Source organism: Poecilia formosa, unplaced genomic scaffold, assembly GCF_000485575.1.
Source record: "Poecilia formosa unplaced genomic scaffold, Poecilia_formosa-5.1.2 Scaffold48, whole genome shotgun sequence".
NCBI classification, from domain to species: Eukaryota; Metazoa; Chordata; class Actinopteri; order Cyprinodontiformes; family Poeciliidae; genus Poecilia; species Poecilia formosa.
The window spans coordinates 2,573,370-2,594,977 of NW_006799987.1; the positions used below are offsets into that span (position 1 = coordinate 2,573,370).

Here is a 21,608-nt window from a genome sequence, read left to right on the forward strand (position 1 = left end):
CTGATATTTAAAATAAAAAGAACAACACTAAGGCTGTTTACACATCTAACAGTCCAGCAGACTCGGTTCTATCTCCAGCTGCTGCGGTTCTCTTCCTCTCTGCTCTGAGTCAAACCAACCAAACCCTTTGAAAAACCTGTTCCCCTCCTGACCTGTGGGGGCGCTGCAACTGAAGGAAGCAACAGGAAAACCTCACACAACTTCACAAAACAAACAAAAATGGAGTGGTGCCAGATTTTAGTGGTTGGAGGAGCCATTTCTCCTGCTAGCGCTAGGCTAACATGTTTGTTTTGGTTTACCCAGAATGCCCTGCGCTGTAGTCTGCTTCCTGTTTTTGGAGCGTCTCTGGTCTGCTTAACGTTCACATATGCATTCAACCTGAACCATAGTTCACTTCAGCCGAACCCAGACCGAGGTTTGTAGGACCAGAGTTAGCTTAGCATTCAAATTTCAACAGGAGTTATTTACTAAAAACAAACTACTGTTTCTTGTTAAAAAGTTATTTGTAAGTTAGTTTTGTTTTATTTCAATTGAAATAAGACATTTGCACCAGAAACTAGACAAAAATACTTGGTAAGATTTAGTGTTTTTGCAGTGTGTCCATTATTCTGCTGCCTTTGTTTTCTATCTGGTTAAATAAAGGTTTAATTAAATAAATAATATGTTTACCATTTGGATTTGTCCTTCAGTTTCGGGGGCTGGTATCCGCTCTTGGACATGAGGAACAGAACGCTGCAGGAGGGACAGAAACAGATCCATGAGATACGAACCAGGAGAAACTTTATGGTCTTCAGCAAATTATCTACAGCTGATTTTGCTTCTGGCAGATAAAGAATGGAAAAATGATGTTAATGAGCTGCAGTGGTGCAGCTGGTACACAAGTTGCTACATGTTCACCATGACTAAAGAAGAGACAAAGGAAGCGTCATCTTTAAATAAACTGTAGGTGTGACTCTGACTGCAGCTGGATATATTTATGCTCCTTTTTATAGTTTTCTTCTAACAATTCTCCTCCTCCATTGACTGTAAACATGTTTATTTTTATCATTCGTATCTTTACCCAACAGACAAGTAGTAAATAATTATTTAATATAGATTTTTTTAAAATGCTGGTTCCACTGGCAGATTATTTTACTTAAAACATTTTTCACTTGTTAAAAGTGAAATAATCTGCCAATAGAACTAGAACATTTTCATCAATATTTAAGGAATTAGATTTAAAATAAGCTCCTATGTCTTGTTGGAACGTTACTTATAAGGTCGTTTGTCTTATTTGAAGTGTGCAAAGGTATTTACACTAGAATCTAGATAAAAAATACAGGTAAGAGTTTGTGTTTCTGCAGTTTTGTTGGTTTAATTTACAAAAAACTTTTCAGGGAGACATAGGATCCTATTTTAAATAAATAATTCATTAATATTCATGAAAAAGTTCTAGTTCCAGTCATAACATGACATTTTCCCAGGTCATAAGTGAAATAATCTGCCAGCTGAACAAGAATTTGGTTGCTAGGTAACAGCCTGGACTTGACTGGGGTTGCTAGGTAACGGGTTGGGCTTGGCTGGGGTTTCTAGGTGACAGCCTAGGCTTGGCTATGGTTGCTAGGTAACCAGTTGGGCTTGGCAGGGGTTGCTAGGTAACGGCCTGGACTTGACTGGGGTTGCTAGGTAACGGGTTGGGCTTGGCTGGGGTTTCTAGGTGACAGCCTAGGCTTGGCTGTGGTTGCTAGGTAACCAGTTGGGCTTGGCAAGGGTTGCTAGGTAACGGCCTGGACTTGACTGGGGTTGCTAGGTAACGGGTTGGGCTTGGCTGAGGTTGCTAGGTGACAGCCTAGGCTTGGCTATGGTTGCTAGGTGACAGCCTAGGCTTGGCTAGGGTTGCTAGGTAACCAGTTGGGCTTGGCTGGGGCTGCTAGGTAACGGCACGAAATCCGTTGATTACCAAGTAATCTGCCAGTGGCATTTGTACTTTTTCACCAACAATAATTAATTATTTATTTAAAATAAGCTCCTGTATATTAGCTTCAAAGTTACTTGTAGGTTAGTTGGTCTTAATTCAGTGCTGACATATTTTCAATAGAAACGAGAGAAAAATACATGAGAAGAAACTTAAAAACCATAAAAAATGGAAGCGTATGCACATTTCCTAGACATGCTAGTGCAAATCAAAGCCCAGCAGAGGGCGCCGTTGCAGGAAACAGCGGCTCATCGGGCGGCTCCAGCCTCCTGCTGTGAATCAATCAGCTGTTTGCTGGTGTGAGTGTGAGCGTTTATTCACCGCAGCGGATGAACGTCAAACAGGGGCGGCTGCAGCTCTGCCAGCTCGATGGCCGTGATTCCCACTGACCAGACGTCACACAGCTCGTTGTAGCCGCCTTTAATCTCCACAGCTGCTACCTCTGGCGCCATCCTGAGGACAGGAGGGAGAAGACGGAGTTAGCTGGAACATTTTGAAAACCAAAACCTCCAAGTAGTTTTATTGGATTCTTGTAAAAAATATCTCAATACACTTGAACTAAGACAAAACTAACTTATCTTGTCAGGAAATAGCAGCTTGTTTCAAGATATTATTCCTTAATATTGATGGTAAAGTTCCAGTTCACTGGCAGATTATTTCACTAACAACGCGAGAAAATGTCTTGCTGTAAATGAAATAATCTGCCAATGAAACTGGAAGTTTTTCATCAACATCAAGAGGAATTATTGACTAAAAAAAGATTCTATTTGTTGAAAAGTTACTTGTAAGTTAGTTTTTCTTATTCCAAATGTAAATAAATATTTGATCTAGAAACCAGACTAAAAATATTTTGTGTTTTTGCAGTGTATGGTCAGGGATAAGAACTGGACTAATGGAAAGAAGCAAAGGTTAGAAGAAAAACAGAAAAACTATAAAACTATTAAAACTGATTTAAAAATGACTCTGTGACTGTTTGGAAGCAAAGTGAACATATTGATGAAAATATCTTGTTTTAAGTCAATAACCCCTTAATATCGATATTAAAAAAGTTATAATTTCACTGAGATTATTTCACTTATAACAAAACATTTCTCCCTAAACTAAAACTTCTTTACAAAAATGAACAATAAGGAATTATTTACTAAAACTTCTATTTACTCAAATTAAGTTCATTTTGTCTTATTTAAACTGTACTAAAACATCTGCATTAGAAACTGACAGTTTTTGTGTACCTGAGGTGTTAATGTTAATTTTTTTACAAAAAGTTATTCATGCAAATGTAACTAGTTATTATCTGCGTCTGTAAGTTAGTTTTGTCTTTTTCAAGATTTTTGCAACATAAACGTTAGGTACATTGTATTATTATTTATCAAATGTTGTTATATCTTTATAATATTCTTGCTTTATGTACACTTATTTGTTTAGTTATATCTTTAAGAAATGTTCTTGTATTGTTAATCACTGATTTCCTTTCTCAGAGGGCCTCTCTGAAGAAGAGCAGTGACAGCAGCTCTCTACAGAACGCCCTGCTTTTGACCTGTTAGCTGTGAAACCGTCGCCGTGAAGACGTACAACTTGCTCTGTTTGACCCTGGGTCAGGAACTGGATAATCCACATTAAGATAGATTGTGTTGTTAGTTAGTGATAATCTTGGCGCTGTGATTGTGTGAAGTGTTTCCCCCCTCCCTTTAGAGTTACAGCGCTCTCTGTGATTAGGGATCCTAAAGACAATAAAAAGAGAGAAGCAGGAAAATGTGCTTTCAGAGCGATAGGAGATTGTAACTGAAAGCACATCTCTGTCTGTTCTCCTCGCGAGTATTCAGAATCTAACTTTCTCTTGTCTTTCCTGTATTATTTTCTGTGTTTAATAGGCGTCAACTCTGACAATAAACTAGACAAAAAAAATACAGTGTAAGATTTTGCTTTTTCTGTCTAATAATTGTAAAAGCCATGAAGAAGCCATCAGATAGGCGTCTTCATTTGCAGTTAGATTTGGATAATCATTGTTTAGTTTAGTAATAAACTGTGGCCTAAGTTAGCAACACGCTGCGTTCATTCTGATTGGAGCTGCAGAGAAACGGCGGCGCGTCTCACCAGTACGGCGTCCCGATGAAGGACATCCTCCGAGCCAGAGTGGCTGTGATCTGAGCCGAGATCCCAAAGTCAGCTGCATTTAAACAGAAATGAGAAAAGACATTTAAAATCTAAAATATGCTACTCATTTAGCATCTCTTGCTGCTAAGGTCTGCAGCGTTCGCTCAAGCCTTGTGAATCGAGTGAAAATTAGCAGTAAATGTTGTAAATGTTTGTGTTTTTGAAGTAATGCCACAGTTTTACGAGGCAGCAGAAGTGTTGTGATGAGATCTGCCAACTTGGCGGTGAGTGACTCACTAACCACACCGCGACACTGCAGACGCTGCAAACTTCCACCTACCCAGTTTGACCTCGCCCTGATCATTCAGGAGGATGTTGGCACCCTGCAAGGAAAAGAAACGCAACATGAGAGCAGCTGCACCACAGAAACCTTTTCACTCTTCACAGCTTCTCCCTCTATCTGCCCAGCGATCTGTGAGCGAAGCTGCACAGGACGGAGAGCGAAAATACACGACTGACAGCTGGAAACTGATTAGCTGGAGCTCAGACACCTGACGGTTTACCACGAATGTTATTTCTGGACATCAGAACAGAAACTGTCATCAATCTAGTTCTGCAAAAGCAGAAAACGTGTTTTCCAGGAAAACGTGGAGTTTGATTATTCAGTAAAAACTTCTGCACTGCAAAAACACAAAATCTGACAAAATATTTTAGTCTAGTTTCAAGTCCAAATATCCTAAAACACTTGAAATGTGAGAAAACTAACCTACAAGTAACCTTTCAGCAAGATACAGGAGCTTGTTTTGAGTCAATAATTATTGAATATTGATTAAAAAACATCTAGTTCAAATGTACTAAGATAATTGCACTAAACTAAACCAAAAGTACTTGTTTAGATTTTGTGTTTTTGCAGTGCAGGAGTCTGCATGTTTTAACTGAATGTTTGATCTTAAGAAAACAAACGCAGAGTTCACGTAAACGGAATCGGTTTCGACCGGCTGACCTTGATATCTCTGTGGATTTTCTTCTGTGCGTGCAGATAGTCCAGGCCCTGCTCACACAAACACAGGAGACTTTTACTTTGAAGGTCCTTAAAAATATGCAAGGAAACCTGGAAAACAGAGCGGTTACCTGCAGCATCTCCCTGCAGACGTAGGCGATCTGTGGCTCAGACAGAGAGCCGGTCACTGCAGGACAACATTCATGTTTAATCGTTACAACGAAACGCAGACATTACGGCCTTCAAAATAAAATACACGAAGAAGGTGAGTAGATGAACATGATGCTTTTTGTTGAAGCTGGTTTATACACAATGGAAAACGGAAAAACAATCTGAAAACATGAGTGATGGAAACTCTAAAACCCACAAAACAAAAAACTCTGCAAATAAAAAATACTGAAATCAAAGAAAACACATAAAAATTAACAAAACAAATGCAAACTAAAAACGCTGCAGACAGAAAGTAAGAACAAGAAAAACGTCACAATTAGTAAAAACAGCAAAAAGGTTTTTTTTTTTTTTAATTGTTTGGGGTTTTGGCCAGGTGAGGATCCACTGCGCCTGTTTCCAAATGAATAAAAAACAAACTACTGACACAGAATCTGATTTTGATAAAATATTTTCGTTTTAATTCAACACTGAAGTCAATTAAAAATTTACCATTAAAGCAAAAATGTGCTGCAGGTTTCAAACTAAAAAACAAAAACTGAACTAAACTGAAAAAAGGTGCATTAAAGTTTGTTGACGCTTTTACAGACGAAAAGGATTAAAGTTTTCAGTTTTATTGAAAAGTGATAAAAATATTGGCAGATTCTTTCTGATCACCAGGATCAATATTAATATCAGTAGAAGTCAATGCTTCCCTGTGATTTTAATAATAAGTTAACAAGCAAAACTACGACTGTGTATCAGGGAAAATGTAGAAAGAAAAAAAGGAAATATCCACCAAGAAACTCTGATATTTTTTTAAAATAATCTCAGAAACGTTCAGAAAAAAACTTGGAAACTTCTGAGTTTTAAAAGCTGAAAAATTTCAACTTTTCAAACTCTGAAATTTTCAGATTTTTTTTCTCTCAAAATTTCTGAGTTTTTTGATGGAAATTTATTCCTTCTCCTTTTTGTCCCATCTGCAATGTTCTTAGAGCAACGCTGTACAAAATAAAGGCTACGTCAAATGTTTTAATGCCCTGAACACGTTAAATTATATCTGTGGAAAATTCAACTAATTACGTTTTAGTTGCAATTTTTTAAAGTTATAATTACTGGATTTAAACTTTTCCTCCATCTACAATGTTGTCAATACTTCCCAGTAATGTTAAAACTCTTTAAAATAAAAATCTATTCTTTATTTATTTAGAAAGAAATGTGTTTGAAGACTTAATGGGGGATTTTAACTCAATATTTTTACAAAGAAGAGATTAAATAAAGAAACAAACAGACCGTGGTAGATATCCTGGAGGGACCCGCCGCCACAGAACTCCATGCAGATCCAGAGTTTATTGGCTCTGCAGGAAGACAGACGGCTCAGCGTTAGCGGCTGCGTTCAAAACGAATAAATGAGCATCCAGAGAAACGGAGACGTCCAACCGTATGTAGCTGCCGTAATACGCCACGATGTTGGGATGCTTGCAGCTCTTGACGATGACGATTTCCTGCTGGATGATGGAGAAATCGTCTTCTGTGGAGACAGAAAGCCGCTTTCAAAATAAAACGCCTGCAGACTTTTTTCCCCTCATTTTCTCTTCGTCCGCTTGGCAACAGGTGAGTCATTCTGATGGGGTTACAACTTGTTTACGATGAATCACGTTCTGTTTGGGGCTCGGATGTTTTTCTGCTCATCTTTAACGCGGCTGGAAGGTTTTTTTTTCCAACCACAGTTCCTCCTGTTTACTGATTACAACATGCAGGCCTGGGGGGAAAGTAAGTGCACCCTCTTTCCATCATACGCTGCAAAAACACAAAATATTACCAAATGTATTTGTCTAGTTTATAGTGTAAATATCTTACTACACTTGAAATTAGAGAAAACTTACAAATAACTTTTCAGCAAAACAGAGGATCTGATTTGATTGATTAAAAAAATAAAAGTTCCAGATTATTTCACTTATATTATATTATATTATATTATATTATATTATATTATATTATATTATATTATATTATATTATATTATATTCCCATGTTTAAAGTGAAATAATCTGCCAATGAAACAAGTGATTGTTCATCAATATTAATACATTATTTACTTAAAACAAGCTCTTATATCTGGCTGAAAAGTTACTTATTAGTTAGTTTTGTTTTAATTCAAGTGCAGTAAGATATTTACACCAGAAACTAGACAAAATTACTTGATAATATTTCGTGTTTTTTGCAGTGTAAGGATTTTAAGGTTTGAGGATGCAACAAAAATGATTTATTTCTCCAAGTTCTGTAGATATTTAAATATAACTTATGGTTCCATCCTGTCATTTTCTACTAAACACAGAGAAAACAATAAAACAAAGAGTTGCAAAGTTTACAGATCCAACGGTGGAGTTATGACAACACCGAGACGAAAATATAAAACAATTTAAACCTGATGCCGATATTAATGCCAATATGCTGTGCACACCAAGTTATAAATTGACAAAATAAAAAGTCAGATGGGTATTTACAGGGAATTTTATAAAAACTGTGATTTTTTTGTTCAATATTTCCTCATTTCTCAGGTTTCCTTCTCAGAATTAAAGCGTCATCTGAAAGAGTCGGATGAATTTAGTGGATTTTAGTTTCTGGAAGCAGAGAAAATAATTTTCCAAAAGGGAAACAGAGATATTTAATGGTTCGATGAAATGTTGATACAAGATTTCATCTAGAATTAGAAATAAACTTCTTTATAAAGTAAATTAACATTTCACTGCATTCGAGTCTCTGGAAAGTTTGAAGACATCAAAGACTCTGAAGGTCGATGAAGTTCTGAAGTTTTCTGCAAAGTTTTGCCTAAAATCACCTCAAATCTTTATTTATGAAGCAGATTTGGCCTTTTTATCCACATGACCAAGAACTGGAGACAGTTTTCAGTTTTTAAATATGGGTGATGCAACCAAAACAAAAACTCTTGTGTCGGTTGCGTCTGACTGATGTTTGGCTGAGTGTCTGTCAGAACGATCGGCCGACGTTCACACACAAACTGCTGTGAATTCAGTCGACTTCCCCATTAAAACCAGCAGCAGATTTATCCTCTGATTCAAAGAGATCCTCCCAATTTAAACTGTATTTTATCCAAATGCAGTGCATGATGGGAAAAAGGCACTTTGCACAGCTGATATTTACCTTTTTCCACACATTTATAACCTTCAACCATAATAGTAGAGTTAAAATATGATGAATTTAAACTATGTTGCTACAAGCTAACACAAACAGAAATGAACTATTTGGTGATGCAAACGGTTAAAATAAAGACAAAAACAGTTCTAACAAGGACTGAGAAATTTTTAGATGAAGCAAAAACAAAAAATTAAAACAACTTTTGAGAGACAAGGAGCCTCAAGTACTTAAAGACAGACTGAATGTTTGTCCTAAAGCTGCACAATAAGTCAACATACAATTTTTATCACTTTATTAACTGCAGCTAACAATTATTTTAGTGTTGATAGTGATTATTCTGATGATTAATCAATTATTCTGATGATTAATCGATTATTCTGATGATTAATCGATTATTCTGATGATTAATCGATTATTCTGATGATTAATCGATTCATCAGATAAATCTATTGTCAAATTCTGCAGATTTTTCATTTAACCTCTTAAGCCTTTTTAAACAATATTGGAAAAAACATTAAAAATGCCTAAAATTCAACAACAAAGCATTTATGTAGTGATTATTTGTAGCAAAGAATCTATATGAAACTAAAATCACTTCTAACAACAAGTGAAAATCTCAGCTCTTTCGGCTGGACTAAACATAAACACAGTGAAGGGCGGATTATTTCTTCTATTAACAGATTTTTTTTTTTTTTTTATTGAATTTGAAGCAGGTGAAGCTAAAACTGCGACTTCAGGAATATATTTTAGATATTTTGTACAATTCTTTTGCATAATAGATTTTTTTAGTTTGTATACTCCAGTTATCAATTAATCAGTTACTAAATTAGTTGACAATTACTTCAGTAATTGATTAATCACAATTAATTGTGTGCAACATGGCAAAACACCTGTGAGATGCTACATTTAGCAAGCTAATATCTTTCCAGTGCCTTGCAGTCAGTCTGAATGCTAATAATATTTCTGACCAGTTAGATTCACAAGGAGATAAAAGTAATAAAGAGATGTGGAAAAAAACTGGCAGAAAAAAAGAAGAGTAAAGGACAGAAACTGAAATATGCAACAATAATTTGAAAAATGAACCTTAAGACTTTTTTTCTTTAACTCAATAATCTGAATTATTGCTGCTAATTTTTCACTGTGTAACTTTAAAAAACAGAATAAAAGGTTTGAAAAAAATACCAATAAAATAAATTTGGATCCAGATTTAAAGTTTTATTCTGGATATTTTTTGGCAGTTTACAAGAATCTCAGACGAAATGAGTGACGCTGGCAGCCATGTTGAGTTTTTCCACTCAGACGACCGTCTGAGACGCACTCGGCAGAAAAGTGATGCAACTGCGGGGGCTCTGGTTGTTTTTGGGCATTTTGAAGATGCAGTTTGGTTCATATTTCTGTCTCATTAAGAGAATAAAAGCAATCAAACATTGTCTAAGGTTTGAAGGTGCTACAGCGTTTCTATTTGAACTAAACTGAGAAAAGAAACTAATTGCACTGAGTTTAATTGAGGTTTTTATGTAGGTTAAGCTGCAACATAATTCAAGTTTTCTTAAAGACGCAGTACCTTCCCTGCCAACAAGCAAATGCAAAACATTAATTACACTAAAAAGTTGTTACAAAGAAACAGATTTTTAGATCATATCAAACAGTGGAGGTGATTACGTTCAGAGAAAAATTCTTACCTGGCTCCATCTTGATAACTTTAATAGCTGCCAGCTCTCCATTCTGCTTGTTGCGGGCCTGAAAAGAATCCAAACAGAAATAATATTCACTGTAACCTGAGGCTTATGACAGCAGAGCTCATTGATGTCACTGAGTTTCCTTGTGCAACTGCAGAGTTTAATGTGCAGGTTTGCAGTCCAGATCTGTGGAGTGCAACAAACAGCCCACAACGTCTACTCTGTGGCATTACACACACACGCACACGCACACACACACACACACGCGCACACACACACACACACACACACACACACTTATAGCAAGCGCTCATGCATACATATAGTCAAACACAAGCATTCTATGACCTTTAAAGGTGTGACACAGGATGGTGTTACTTCTCTTTGCAGGATTGTCACAGCGATAAAAAAAGAAATTTAAATTAAATAATTTTCTCTCTTTTGTTTTGCCAGAAAAATCTTCCGCCAACAGATGTTAATGAACGACAAGAAAAACCTGAACATTGTAGACGAACGAAAAAGAAATAATCAGGAGTAAACGTCCACCAAACAACTTGGATGTTTTTGATGTCAAAAAGTCAGAAATTTATGAGGAAACAATGACAGTTTTCCTTGAATAAAGACATAAATTTTAGATATTAAAACTAAAGTCAGACATTTTCCCAGAGGTCTTCGAGGAAATACATTTCCAACAGGCTCTGCAACCAGTGGCTCTGTTGGACCTCCCACAATGGGTCCATGTAACTGAACCAACTGATGTAGAAATAAAAACAAAGGCAGGTTTCTTATTTAACTTTTACAAAAAAATGACAGCAAAAGTATCCTCAATATTATCTTAGATCTATTTTTCTCATCATTATGTTGGAAAGTACAGTCTGTACTGGTTTTGCATAACGTTCCACAAATATCTACATCCTCTTTTTTGTGAAGATTTTATGTTTTAATTAATTTTAAAACCTAAAATTAGAAGCAAACTGGAGGTTCCTCTAGTAATTTTAGATATTGTATTTTTTTCTGCAGGTTGTGTAACATTAGTAGCTTGAGTTTGTTCAGCTGGACTGAAGGTGCAAATGGCTTTTTGGATCATGAAGATTGCTGATTTAGGAGATATTTTCTGCACATTCTTTCACATTGATGTCCCGTGGCATTATATAAATAACTGATTTCATTTGACTGATAAAATAATATGTTATCTTGAAGTTCTGGGGCCACAGAAATAGCTACAGTGGGTCAGATTTGGCCTGAGGGCATCAAGTTTGACACGTGTACTTTATACTCTCAGAGAATATCTCAGATTTATATAATATATTATGGCTTTAATCATTAAAATTATCCTGGTTGTGTTGCAAATTCACAAATTTTCAACATCAAAGAATCATAATGTTTTTTCTTGTAAATAAATGAAATAAATATAGAAATTTCCAAGTTTTTGAGCAGAAATTTTCCCGTTCATGAGCCCTAATACTTCGTTGTCGGGTGTTAGACCTTAAAGTAAATGCCAGACTTGAGGCTTTTCTCTATAAATCAAACCACTGGCTGAAAGAACAACACTGAGAACAATGACAATTTGATGTAGATATGTGTTTTTATGCATTTCACTTGAAATTTTCTAGTACTTCTTTATCTGTTATGAATTTTGAATTCTGTTTACTTGTATCAAAAAGGGTAACGCTCTGTGTACGTTTCATCAGCTAACTGATGAAATATTTAGATGCACTGTCCCTTTAAAAACAAATAAATAAAAAAAACTTGATTAGAATTTTTGTTTAAATAATGGAGCACCATCGGAATCTGCTACCATCGGAATCTGCTTCCATCGGAATCTGCTACCCACTAATGCCTTTAGGTCAGAGGTGGGAAACTTCAGGCCTCGAGGGCCGGTGTCCTGCAATCTTTAGATGTGTCTCTACTTCAACACATCTGAGTCAAATAATGAGGTCATTAGCAGGACTGTGTACTTCACTGTACTGAGGAGGTGATTCAGTTGTTTAATTGAAGCATGTTGAACCAGGGAGACATCTAAGACTTGCAGAACACCGGCCCTCGAGGACCTGGATTCCCCACCCCTGCTTTAGGTTTTAGGTTGACAATAAACCTAAAACCAGAACAACAGATATCACAAGAAAAAGAGTTAGACAGTTTAAATTAGCAATGAATTTCCACTTAAAGTGGGTGCATAAAGCAGAAATAACTACACATTTCACACATGGCAGAGCAGCCCTCCCACAACAAGCAAAGGAAACACAGATTCACATTGTAACTCCTTAAATAGAAAACAGTCATCTGCGTACGGAGCCAGCCAGTTAGGGCAGGGCAAGTTGCACAGAGTGAAACGGAAACACAGAGAGGGAGTTTTCAAAACACCACTCATGGCACTCATGGCATTTAAAGCTCACGTTTCTCCAAAGTAACAGACACAGTAAAAGTGTTGAAAAGAGCATAAACATCATCGTCAAAACAAGAAATTCAACCTGAATCAACTGAGCAACTCCAGTCTTCACATTCATTTTGCCACTTGAACCGTAACCTTTACATCATGGTAAAAAACCTTTGTCAGCAGGCTGAGTTAAATTCATTTTATGATGTTATTTATAAAGAGAACGTGGAACATTTCAGAGACTCGGCAGGAGCAGCGGCCAGCTCCGCATGATGAGCTTGATTAGTCGGAAAATTGGCGGCGTTTTGATGCAATGGAAGCTGCAGTTGTTTAGTTGTTTGTCCGCTTTAAGCGTTACTCTGACATTAACATGGAAAGTTGTTGTGGTTTGGTTGCAGTGGGGGGTTCACAATAAACTGCATCAGAAACATTTACATCATTTAACCTTAGCTCAGCTTCAGTGCTGCCTCACTCTTTGGGTTTGATTTGTTTCCCATCAAACTTAAACTGACACAAAATGTTTCTGAAATGAGAGGAGAAACATACAGATTATATACAATCTATTTGGGATAAAACAAGGTTTTATCTCTGTATGTAGCAAAAGAAATAAAATGCCACAACAGCAGACCAACAAAATGAAAAAACTTTTCTGCTTGTTTTAATTCAGGATTTACTGTATTCATGTAATCATTCATGTATTTATTACATGAATGATTCCAAATTATCAGGTGAATAAAATAAAAAAATGAAAGAGATGAAAAACTGGAGGATCACAAATTTATTACCATTGCAATGTATATCACAAAGAGCTGCATGGATTATAAAAATAGTTTCCTAATTATTTAAGCTCAACACTGTGGTAGATTTGGTGACAAATAAATTAAATATATTTCCAAGGTAAAAAAGTGAATAAGAGGAGCTGAAAAGAAGCTGAAACAGGATCTTTCTACTCCAACATCTGTCTAAACAGAAAACCAGACAAAGATTTAAAGAGGAGTGGAAAAAGCAAATTATGTGGATTAGCAGAGCTTTCCAACAACTAGGGGAGTGATAAAAATGGTTTTATATAAGAATTACAATTCTCATTTACTACTATTGCTGTCATGATAGCAAATTTTGCTGGATGATAAATTGTTCCAGAAGTTATTATGATAAACAATAACACTGTAATTTTCAGACCATTTCCAAGTAGTATAATGATAATAATGCAAGAACAATTTATCAAAGATCAATAAACCTTCAATTCTAATGAATATTTAACTGGAAGGCATTTTATTGATATATATCCAAAACAAACAAAACAACAGAAACAATAAATGAAATTAATCATGAAGTCTCTGTAAACAAAATGGACAGGCCGGTTTACTATGATTCAAAATCAATATAAAATGTTTCAAGATCGATTTAAAAAAAATTAAACAAATTCAGTCTGTTGGCCCCCATTTTGTAGCTATGAGGAAACTCCTGGCGTCGCCATGGAGACGGTACAGGAACGTAGCCATGTGCAGAAAGCAACAAAACAAAGAAATGAAGACAGAGAGATTCAACTGGTTGAAGGAAAACATTTGCACTCATTTTGGTTTTAACAAATGAAGAGAATGAAGCTACAGCGTAGCTACGGCATAGCTACGGTGAAGCTACAGCGAAGCTACGGCGTAGCTACAGCTATGGTGTAGCTACGGTGAAGCTACAGCGAAGCTACGATGTAGGTACGGCGAAGCCACAGTGAAGCCAGAGCGTAGCTACGGTGAAGCTACAGCGTAGCTACGGTGAAGCTACAGCGAAGCTACGGCGTAGCTACAGCTATGGTGTAGCTACGGTGAAGCTACAGCGAAGCTACGATGTAGGTACGGCGAAGCCACAGTGAAGCCAGAGCGTAGCTACGGTGAAGCTACAGCGTAGCTATAGTGAAGCTATAGCATAGCTACAACGAAGCTACAGCGTAGCTACAGTGAAGCTACAGCATAGCTAAAGCATAGCTAAAGCATAGCTACAGCGTAGCTACGGCGAAGCTACAGAGTAGCTACAGCGAAGCTGTGCAAAGAGTTGTGTGATTGGTCAGACGTTTGTGGTTTTAATCAAAAATGCGCTGGGAGAGCAATGTGGTTATTTTACTTCCACTGGTCTACTTCCTCTATCTGGTTTAGGGATCCTTTATCCACCATGGTGAGGAATTCTGCACATTTTTTACAATTCTTCATTAAATAACTACAAAGACAAATGGCTAAAAACTCCTGGAAATCAAAAATGATAATAGTTTTAAATCAAAAGTTTATTTGGAATCGAATTGAATCATCCCTGTCATCCAGGACATGTTTCTGTGGAAAATCGTCTCTGTTTGGCTATCCAGCTGTTAGCGTGTCATGACAGCAACATTCTTCAGTCAGAGGCTTCCCGAGTTTTGCTGCAACACTGACTGGTACTTTAGCTCCTTCCTGTTCACAGCATCATCACTCATAACAACGCTAAATAAATTATCTAAACCATCAAAGAGAAGATTTGCTTCAGCCTCACAACAATCAAATAGCTGAAGCTTTTTAACCTGATAAATAATTTTTAAATCCTAAGAATCACCAGAAATGCGAACAGCAGATATGATCCGATTGTGTATTTTACTGCTTGGGTATGAATAATTTTGGCCTTAGCCGTATATCTGAGCCTCAACAAAAACATCAAACACACAGTGATTCATTATGAAACATAGCTTCACAATTTAAAAAAATCTCATATTTCCAAACTCTTTGGTCCAAGAGCCACTCTATCTGGAAACACTGCAAAAACAAAAGATCTTATCAAGTACTCTCAATCTAGTTTCGAGAGCAAATACCGCAGTGCACTTGAAATAGGACAAAACTAACTTAAAGTAAGACATGGGAGCTTGTTTTAAGTTAACAATATTGATGAAACAGTTCTACTTCCCTTGGCAGATTATTCCACTTAAACATGGGAAAAATTTCTTTTTATAAGTGAAATTATCTAAAAGTGGAACTAGTGCACTATTTTTAGAGCATTTATGTGAAAAACTAGACTGAAAATAGTTGGTAAGATTTTGTGTTTTTGCAGTGAATATCTGCAGAATGTAACTAAGATGTTAGAAATGATCCGGATCAGGAGTTCTCATGTAAAATCACTTCAGTCCATCATATCTCATATGATCAGAGTTGGGCTGAACTTGACAGAAAATGCTTTTTTTTGTGTGAATTTGGAGAAGCTGGAAGTTACGCTGAACCTGAGCATCGATCTGATCTGTGTTTCTGGGAAATTTTAGTCACTTACCATTACAGAGCAGATTGCATGTATATCTGTGCAGAGCTTTGTTGTTGAGCGTTCTTGCACAATAATTCTGATTAAAAGCAAGCCGCACGACGTGTTCAAAGAAGCCAGGTAACTTCTGGGAAGCTGAAAAGCAGTGATGTGTAAACTTTCTGCTCCGTGAGCCAAAATCACAACTTATTTATTTATTCAATTAAAATCCAACATATTTTTATAATAAATTCTTTTATTTTTGCATCCTCAGTATTTTAACTACAAAGGTCCAAAAGGTAGTCTTAAAGTTGTACAATAAAATTATTTTTATTTTATTCCCAGCAACTGACTTGAAAGCCATTAACAGCATGTATCCGATTTAAATTATTGGATGTGATTAAATCTGTTTTGAGTAAAAAGTCGCTGAAGGTTTGTGGCCCCACTGACATTAAATTGAAAGCAACACAAATAATAAAATAAAAACACCTGCTTTGCACCTAAAATTTTCTATTTTCAATTTAAGAAACTTGTCATTGATAGTCTCCTACAGAGGAACCATTCCTAAAATGTGACTATGCGACCACACAAAGCAACTCCTGGGGCCACAAAAGGCCCTCCAGCCACATTTTGGAAACCTCCCACCTTAAGGAGAACCAGCTGGTTGACGATCAATTGTCCCAGAAGTTATTGTGATAAACAATAATATCATTTTTAAGTAATATAATGTAAGAACACATTCTCAAATATGAATAAACTTTAACACTTGAACTGGAAGAATTTTAAATATACAAAATAAACAAACAAAACAACAGAAACAACAAATAAAAGAGAACAAACAAAGAAGCTAGTTGAGACCAAAACACCAAACTGAAGATTTTTATCATCCAGTTTTCGGTGGGAAGTGAGAAACAACAAATCATGCAAATTGAAATGATTGAACTCGTTTCCATTTATCAAGCGATTGATTGACTTATTGGTCCTTGTGACTGGCCTGGAACCCGTTCACTGAGGCAGAACTGCTGAGGTGACACCAGCAGCTACAACGGAAAAAGTGTTGAAATGAAGAAGAGTCAGTGGCAGGCAGACCAAAGAGGTCAAGGAGGGGAAAGACGAGCAGCAAACAAACACAGCAGGTAAATGTCACAGCTGACATTTCCACCAAACGTTTCCAGCCCGCAGCCTGTTTACTCTGCGGGGAGCCGGGCTCCTTCCACTGACCGGTGTGATGATGAAACACCGACATGCTCTGGTTTTTCACTAAAGCTCGCTGAACGACGCCGGTTTTTACGATGGAACAGAAACGCAGACGGAGAATGAGGAAGCGAGTCCCGGCCGCTTCCTTTCACTACTAATCACAAAGATTTGACCCTCTGCGGCAGAAAGGTCACAGGGGACAAAGTGCTGCAAGCACAACCATCACATGAAGTCCACAGGAAATTCAACATAACAAGGTTGGGGGGTGTGAGTGTGTGAGTGCCACCAACACAACATGAAACTACACATCATGTAACGGGGTACCAGGTTCTAAATGTATTCAAATTACGTCACAGGTGTAAAAAAAAAACTCAGTCTATGCCGTCATTTATATGTGAAATATTTATGTGTGAACAAACTAACAGTGTGTTCACAAGAACACAAACTCCAGTCCGTTTCCGTAGAAAGTCCGGTCCGTTTGGTGAGGTGTGAATGCTAATCGAACTCTGGTCCAAACCTCGGTCTCGGTTCGGTTGAAGTGAACTCTGGTTTGGTTCGAATGCAGGTCTGAACGCCAAGCAGACCAGAGACCAATCTACACAATCATCTGCATTAAAATGTCAGAAGGCATTCGACACGTTTGCACACAGATCAGAAGTGATTGGAACAAAAGCGACTCCAAGACTGAGCCTTGAGGTACACCTTTTTGACCCAAAGACAGGTGGAACTTCCACCAACAGGCAGCTTGTTTGATACTTAATAAAAAACAGAGACCACATGCTCTAGATAAGTCGATAAACAAAGAAAGAACAAATCTTTTTGAATCCAAAGCTTTGAAGCACATTGTTAGAAACCTTCAGAGCAGCAGTAGCAGTCTGTGCTGCTTCCTAAAACCTGACTGAAGAGGCTTTAAAATGTAATTAAATCTAAAAAACTATTTCTCCAGGATATATAATTTAGATTTGAGCCTGTGATTATTCATTTCTCCTTTTAGCAGTGGAAGGACGAATGCAGTTTTACAGCATTTAGAAACTTTGTTTTTGGTGTGAATTCACTCCAGCCATGTTTGGTCTACTTTACTCCAACTCCAGTAAATGTTCTTTTCTAAAGTCTTTGTTGATGTTTTCTCACCTTGGCATTGGTTACAGTGAAAGTGCATTTAATGAACAGCATCTAGCCGATACTTTCTATCGGAACAGCAGGGGTGTACTTAGTTTTTACTCCATTTCCCTTCATTTTTTAGAACAGCGTAAAACCTAAAAGCACAGAAGTGAAAGGTTTGCTTTCCTCCGCTTTCCTTTTCTGCTGCTATGACTGTTTATAAAACCACACACCCAACTCTCAACCACATTTATCTCTTATCTTCCAGACTTACCCTTATTTTAAATATCAATGAACCCTCAAACTGATCAAGCCTGATCGTTTCGCTCAGCAGTGGGATGATAACGCGCCTCTTCTCCCACCCAAGTTCAACAAGAGAAATTAAAACTATCGCCACACAGGAGGAATCTCTGCTGGGCAATGTGGCTGAAAAACATATCACGATATAAATGTTTCATATCAGTCGATATCGATAATTATTGATAAGTTTTATGTTTAAAATATATGAAATACTGCCAAGGTGACTTTTCCTGTTTCATCCAGTTTTCGCTCCATGCCGTTGTTTTTTTTATTTTGAAGCAGTTATGAGGCGCAGCAGGAAAACTTTGAACTGCTGCTGCGCAAGCTGCTGGTTGCTAGGCAACCAGTGAGAGAGTGAGTCAGTTGATTCCACCTACCTAGCTTAGCTAGCAATGAGAAGCTGAGCAGCTAAAGACTTTTCTCTGCTCAGGTCAGTGAAACTATTGCATATTCTATCAGAAGTATCTATTGTGTCTATTGTGATTTATGTTTTCTAAGGGCGGCCATATTTGCAAACTGTCTTCTGAAAAAGCTTAAAACACCCATTTTCTTTCTTTATCATTTCATATTTAACCAGGAAGTTGCTAAAATTGAAGTGACAACTTCAGTTTGCAACAAGTAAATAAATGTCTGTAAGTGGTCTCAGTTGGTGAAACTGATTTTATCTCATTGTAGAACTGCAACTAACAATTTTGTTAGTAATCAATTATTTTGACAATCGGTTAAGAAATTTCCACATTCTGCAGAATTTTTGTAATCAGCTTTCTATAAAATATTAGAAAATAACTTCAACTCAATTCCCTTTTTAAATAGGAAAACATCACATTTTGTTCCCTGAAATGCAGCAGCAGCATTCATTTAATGAATGATTGATCATTTCTTGAAAACAAAGCAGTTTTGGAAGAACAGACTTAGATTTGAAAAGGTTTATTTCTTACCTTAAATGTGAAAAAACCCCATAAATTTTGTAGTTTTTGCAGTATGTTGCTCTTTCAGTAAATGACCTGCATGTTTCTGTTAATGATTAATCAATTACTGAATTAATTGATTAATCTGCTTGATCGTTACAGTCCTAATCCAGACTACGAGTCTCATCCCTGCAATGCAGGATTATTATTCCTCAGTAGAGACAAATCTTTTTACCAACGGAGCCAACATTATCAAAGTGAAATGACTCAGGTTCATTTTTAATTGAAATGGTAAAAACTATTTATTTTTATGCAAAATGTTTGAATGAAGCAAGCAAATGTTTTTCTATTTGCTAAATGCCACAATAATATACTTTTAAAAAATGTTCTTTAGCCTCTGAAGCGTCATTCATGGAGCTTCTCAACAGTTTGCTGAAGTTCTGGTCCATTCCTCCGGACAGAACCAGTGAAACTGGGTCAGATCTGAAGCGTCTTTTCAGATCTGCATGACTTTGATCCATTTTGCATCTCTTTGAGGTCTCAGTCCATCTGGAGCAATTTATGTGCAATCTTGAACTTTCTGTCTGGCGTCGTTTGATGTTGATTCAGTACTCGACGTTCTTTCCACATGATGCAATTTATTTTGTGACTTACTCAAGTTACACCCCCACATCATGATGCTACCTCCCCCGTACTTCAGTTAGGCTTACAAATTCACCCCCTTCTACTTCCTCCAAATGCAGCTACTGTCATTTTGCCCAAATGCTCCAGAACACAGAACACGTCTCCATGAATTAGGCTGTTTGAACTAATTTGGGTTTCTATGTTGATTTGGAAAAGTGATCTTCCTGTTGGAGTTTCAACACATGTTGGCACAGGAAAGAATAAATTACATCCCCACAGCATCTTCAGCCAGAATCTTCATATTTTATATATTTATATATATATATATATATATATATATATATATATATAGTGAGCAGTGCTACTGTCTGGAGGTTCTTCAGTCAAATCAGCGCCGTTTTCTAGCAGAAGGCAGGAGATTAAACAGTCCAGGGGAAACCTCACGGTGCTCTCTTTCATCAAGCATCTGTCTTTGAAAACACAGTCTGAAAAGTGGAGTAAGACCCCAACAACTTTCTCACCAGGTCTCACCACACAGTGTTGTCTTCCTGTCAGTCATGCTGCAGTTACTGTATCAAGATGTGATGCATCAGGATGCAGAGGGGGATTCTCGCTCGCCTCAGCCTCTTGAGGAAGCGCTTCCTCTGCTGAGGTTTTTTCAAACCAACCTTTGCACCTTTTTCACCACCTGCACTCCAACACCATAATACAATCCAGAATACAAATCTATATGTTTTTTAAGCTTTCCTGTCCTAACGATCAGTTATTTCTGTTGAGTCATTAATCACATTTTAAATGAAAACTATATAAATCGACAAAATGAGCAACATTTTCATTTTTACTGCTAAATGTTTGAATAAATGGCCAAGTGACCTCTTGTTTGAAAAGATTGGAATCCAGTTAAATGGAACTAAAAATCTCTGTTTCTAACTTTAACTATGCTTCGTTGAACAGGCTATGATAGGCCTATGTCCTATACAAATCATCTTCATTATATTTTTTGCACAAAATCATTCTTCAATAAAGAGATTTCAGCCTGCTATTTTGAGTTGTTTTAGGGCCTCTGTCGCTTTAAATCCAAATAAGCCGCTGATGGCCACGCCCCTCCAACCCATGACAATGGCTGTAAACAGATGCACAATTATACAACCGTACATCTTTGAAAAGCAGAAGTGGAGCCTCCTGCACAACTAACACAAATGCAGCAAGTGGTTTCTGGATGGCAAGTCAACAAATAAATGCTCGTCTTTTCCAGCAGCCATTGTACAGCGCACACAGTGGTAAAACCAGCTGACCAAACGCCCTGGAACCCAGATGTGGTTGCTGGGTAACGGGCTGGGTTCTGCTGGGATTGCTAGGTAACGGGTACAACTGCTGAGTTGTAACGTTTACGTTACTGTTGTAACGTAAACTTTTATATGCGATAAATGATGCGACTCATTTTCCAGACACAAAAAACATTAAATTATTGCCAAAAACCAGCCGGGTGTTTTCTTACAAGCAGCTGAAACACAAATGATGTACAAAAACACACAAAATGTGAATTTTGCACCATAAGTGCCCTTTCAAAACCTGATATTTTACTGTATGGTATTCTTCTCATGGCGATTCATAAAAAAAGAAGGAGGGGAAGGAACACGCGCACACACACACACACACACACACACACACACACCCACCCAACACAGATGCCAGTTATGGCTATTGGCAGCATTTGTCTGCAATTTGTTTGAAGTTCTCAGCATCAAAAGTTGTCTCTCTTCCTCTTTTTGGGTTAAAGATAAATCCAAACCAAAAAAATTCAAGAAAGTCTTATTGTGAACAC

The 21,608-nt window shown here is 37.1% G+C and overlaps 1 protein-coding gene across 3 annotated transcripts in view; it reads right to left on the reverse strand.

The window, feature by feature from the left end:
• The window catches only part of map4k1 (mitogen-activated protein kinase kinase kinase kinase 1), a 52,871-nt gene that overhangs the window by 12,398 nt on the left and 18,865 nt on the right, over positions 1–21,608 (reverse strand). For all 3 annotated transcript variants that reach the window (XM_007552469.2, XM_007552468.2, XM_016671629.1), the window contains exons 2-10: positions 10,037–10,094; positions 6,636–6,726; positions 6,489–6,553; positions 5,180–5,235; positions 5,052–5,099; positions 4,389–4,431; positions 4,049–4,121; positions 2,276–2,407; positions 670–732 (exon numbers count right to left, since the gene is read on the reverse strand). In XM_007552469.2, coding sequence (XP_007552531.1) covers positions 670–732; positions 2,276–2,407; positions 4,049–4,121; positions 4,389–4,431; positions 5,052–5,099; positions 5,180–5,235; positions 6,489–6,553; positions 6,636–6,726; positions 10,037–10,046 — 581 coding nt within the window. In that variant the 5' untranslated portion in view covers positions 10,047–10,094. The remainder of the gene's footprint in view (positions 1–669; positions 733–2,275; positions 2,408–4,048; positions 4,122–4,388; positions 4,432–5,051; positions 5,100–5,179; positions 5,236–6,488; positions 6,554–6,635; positions 6,727–10,036; positions 10,095–21,608) is intronic.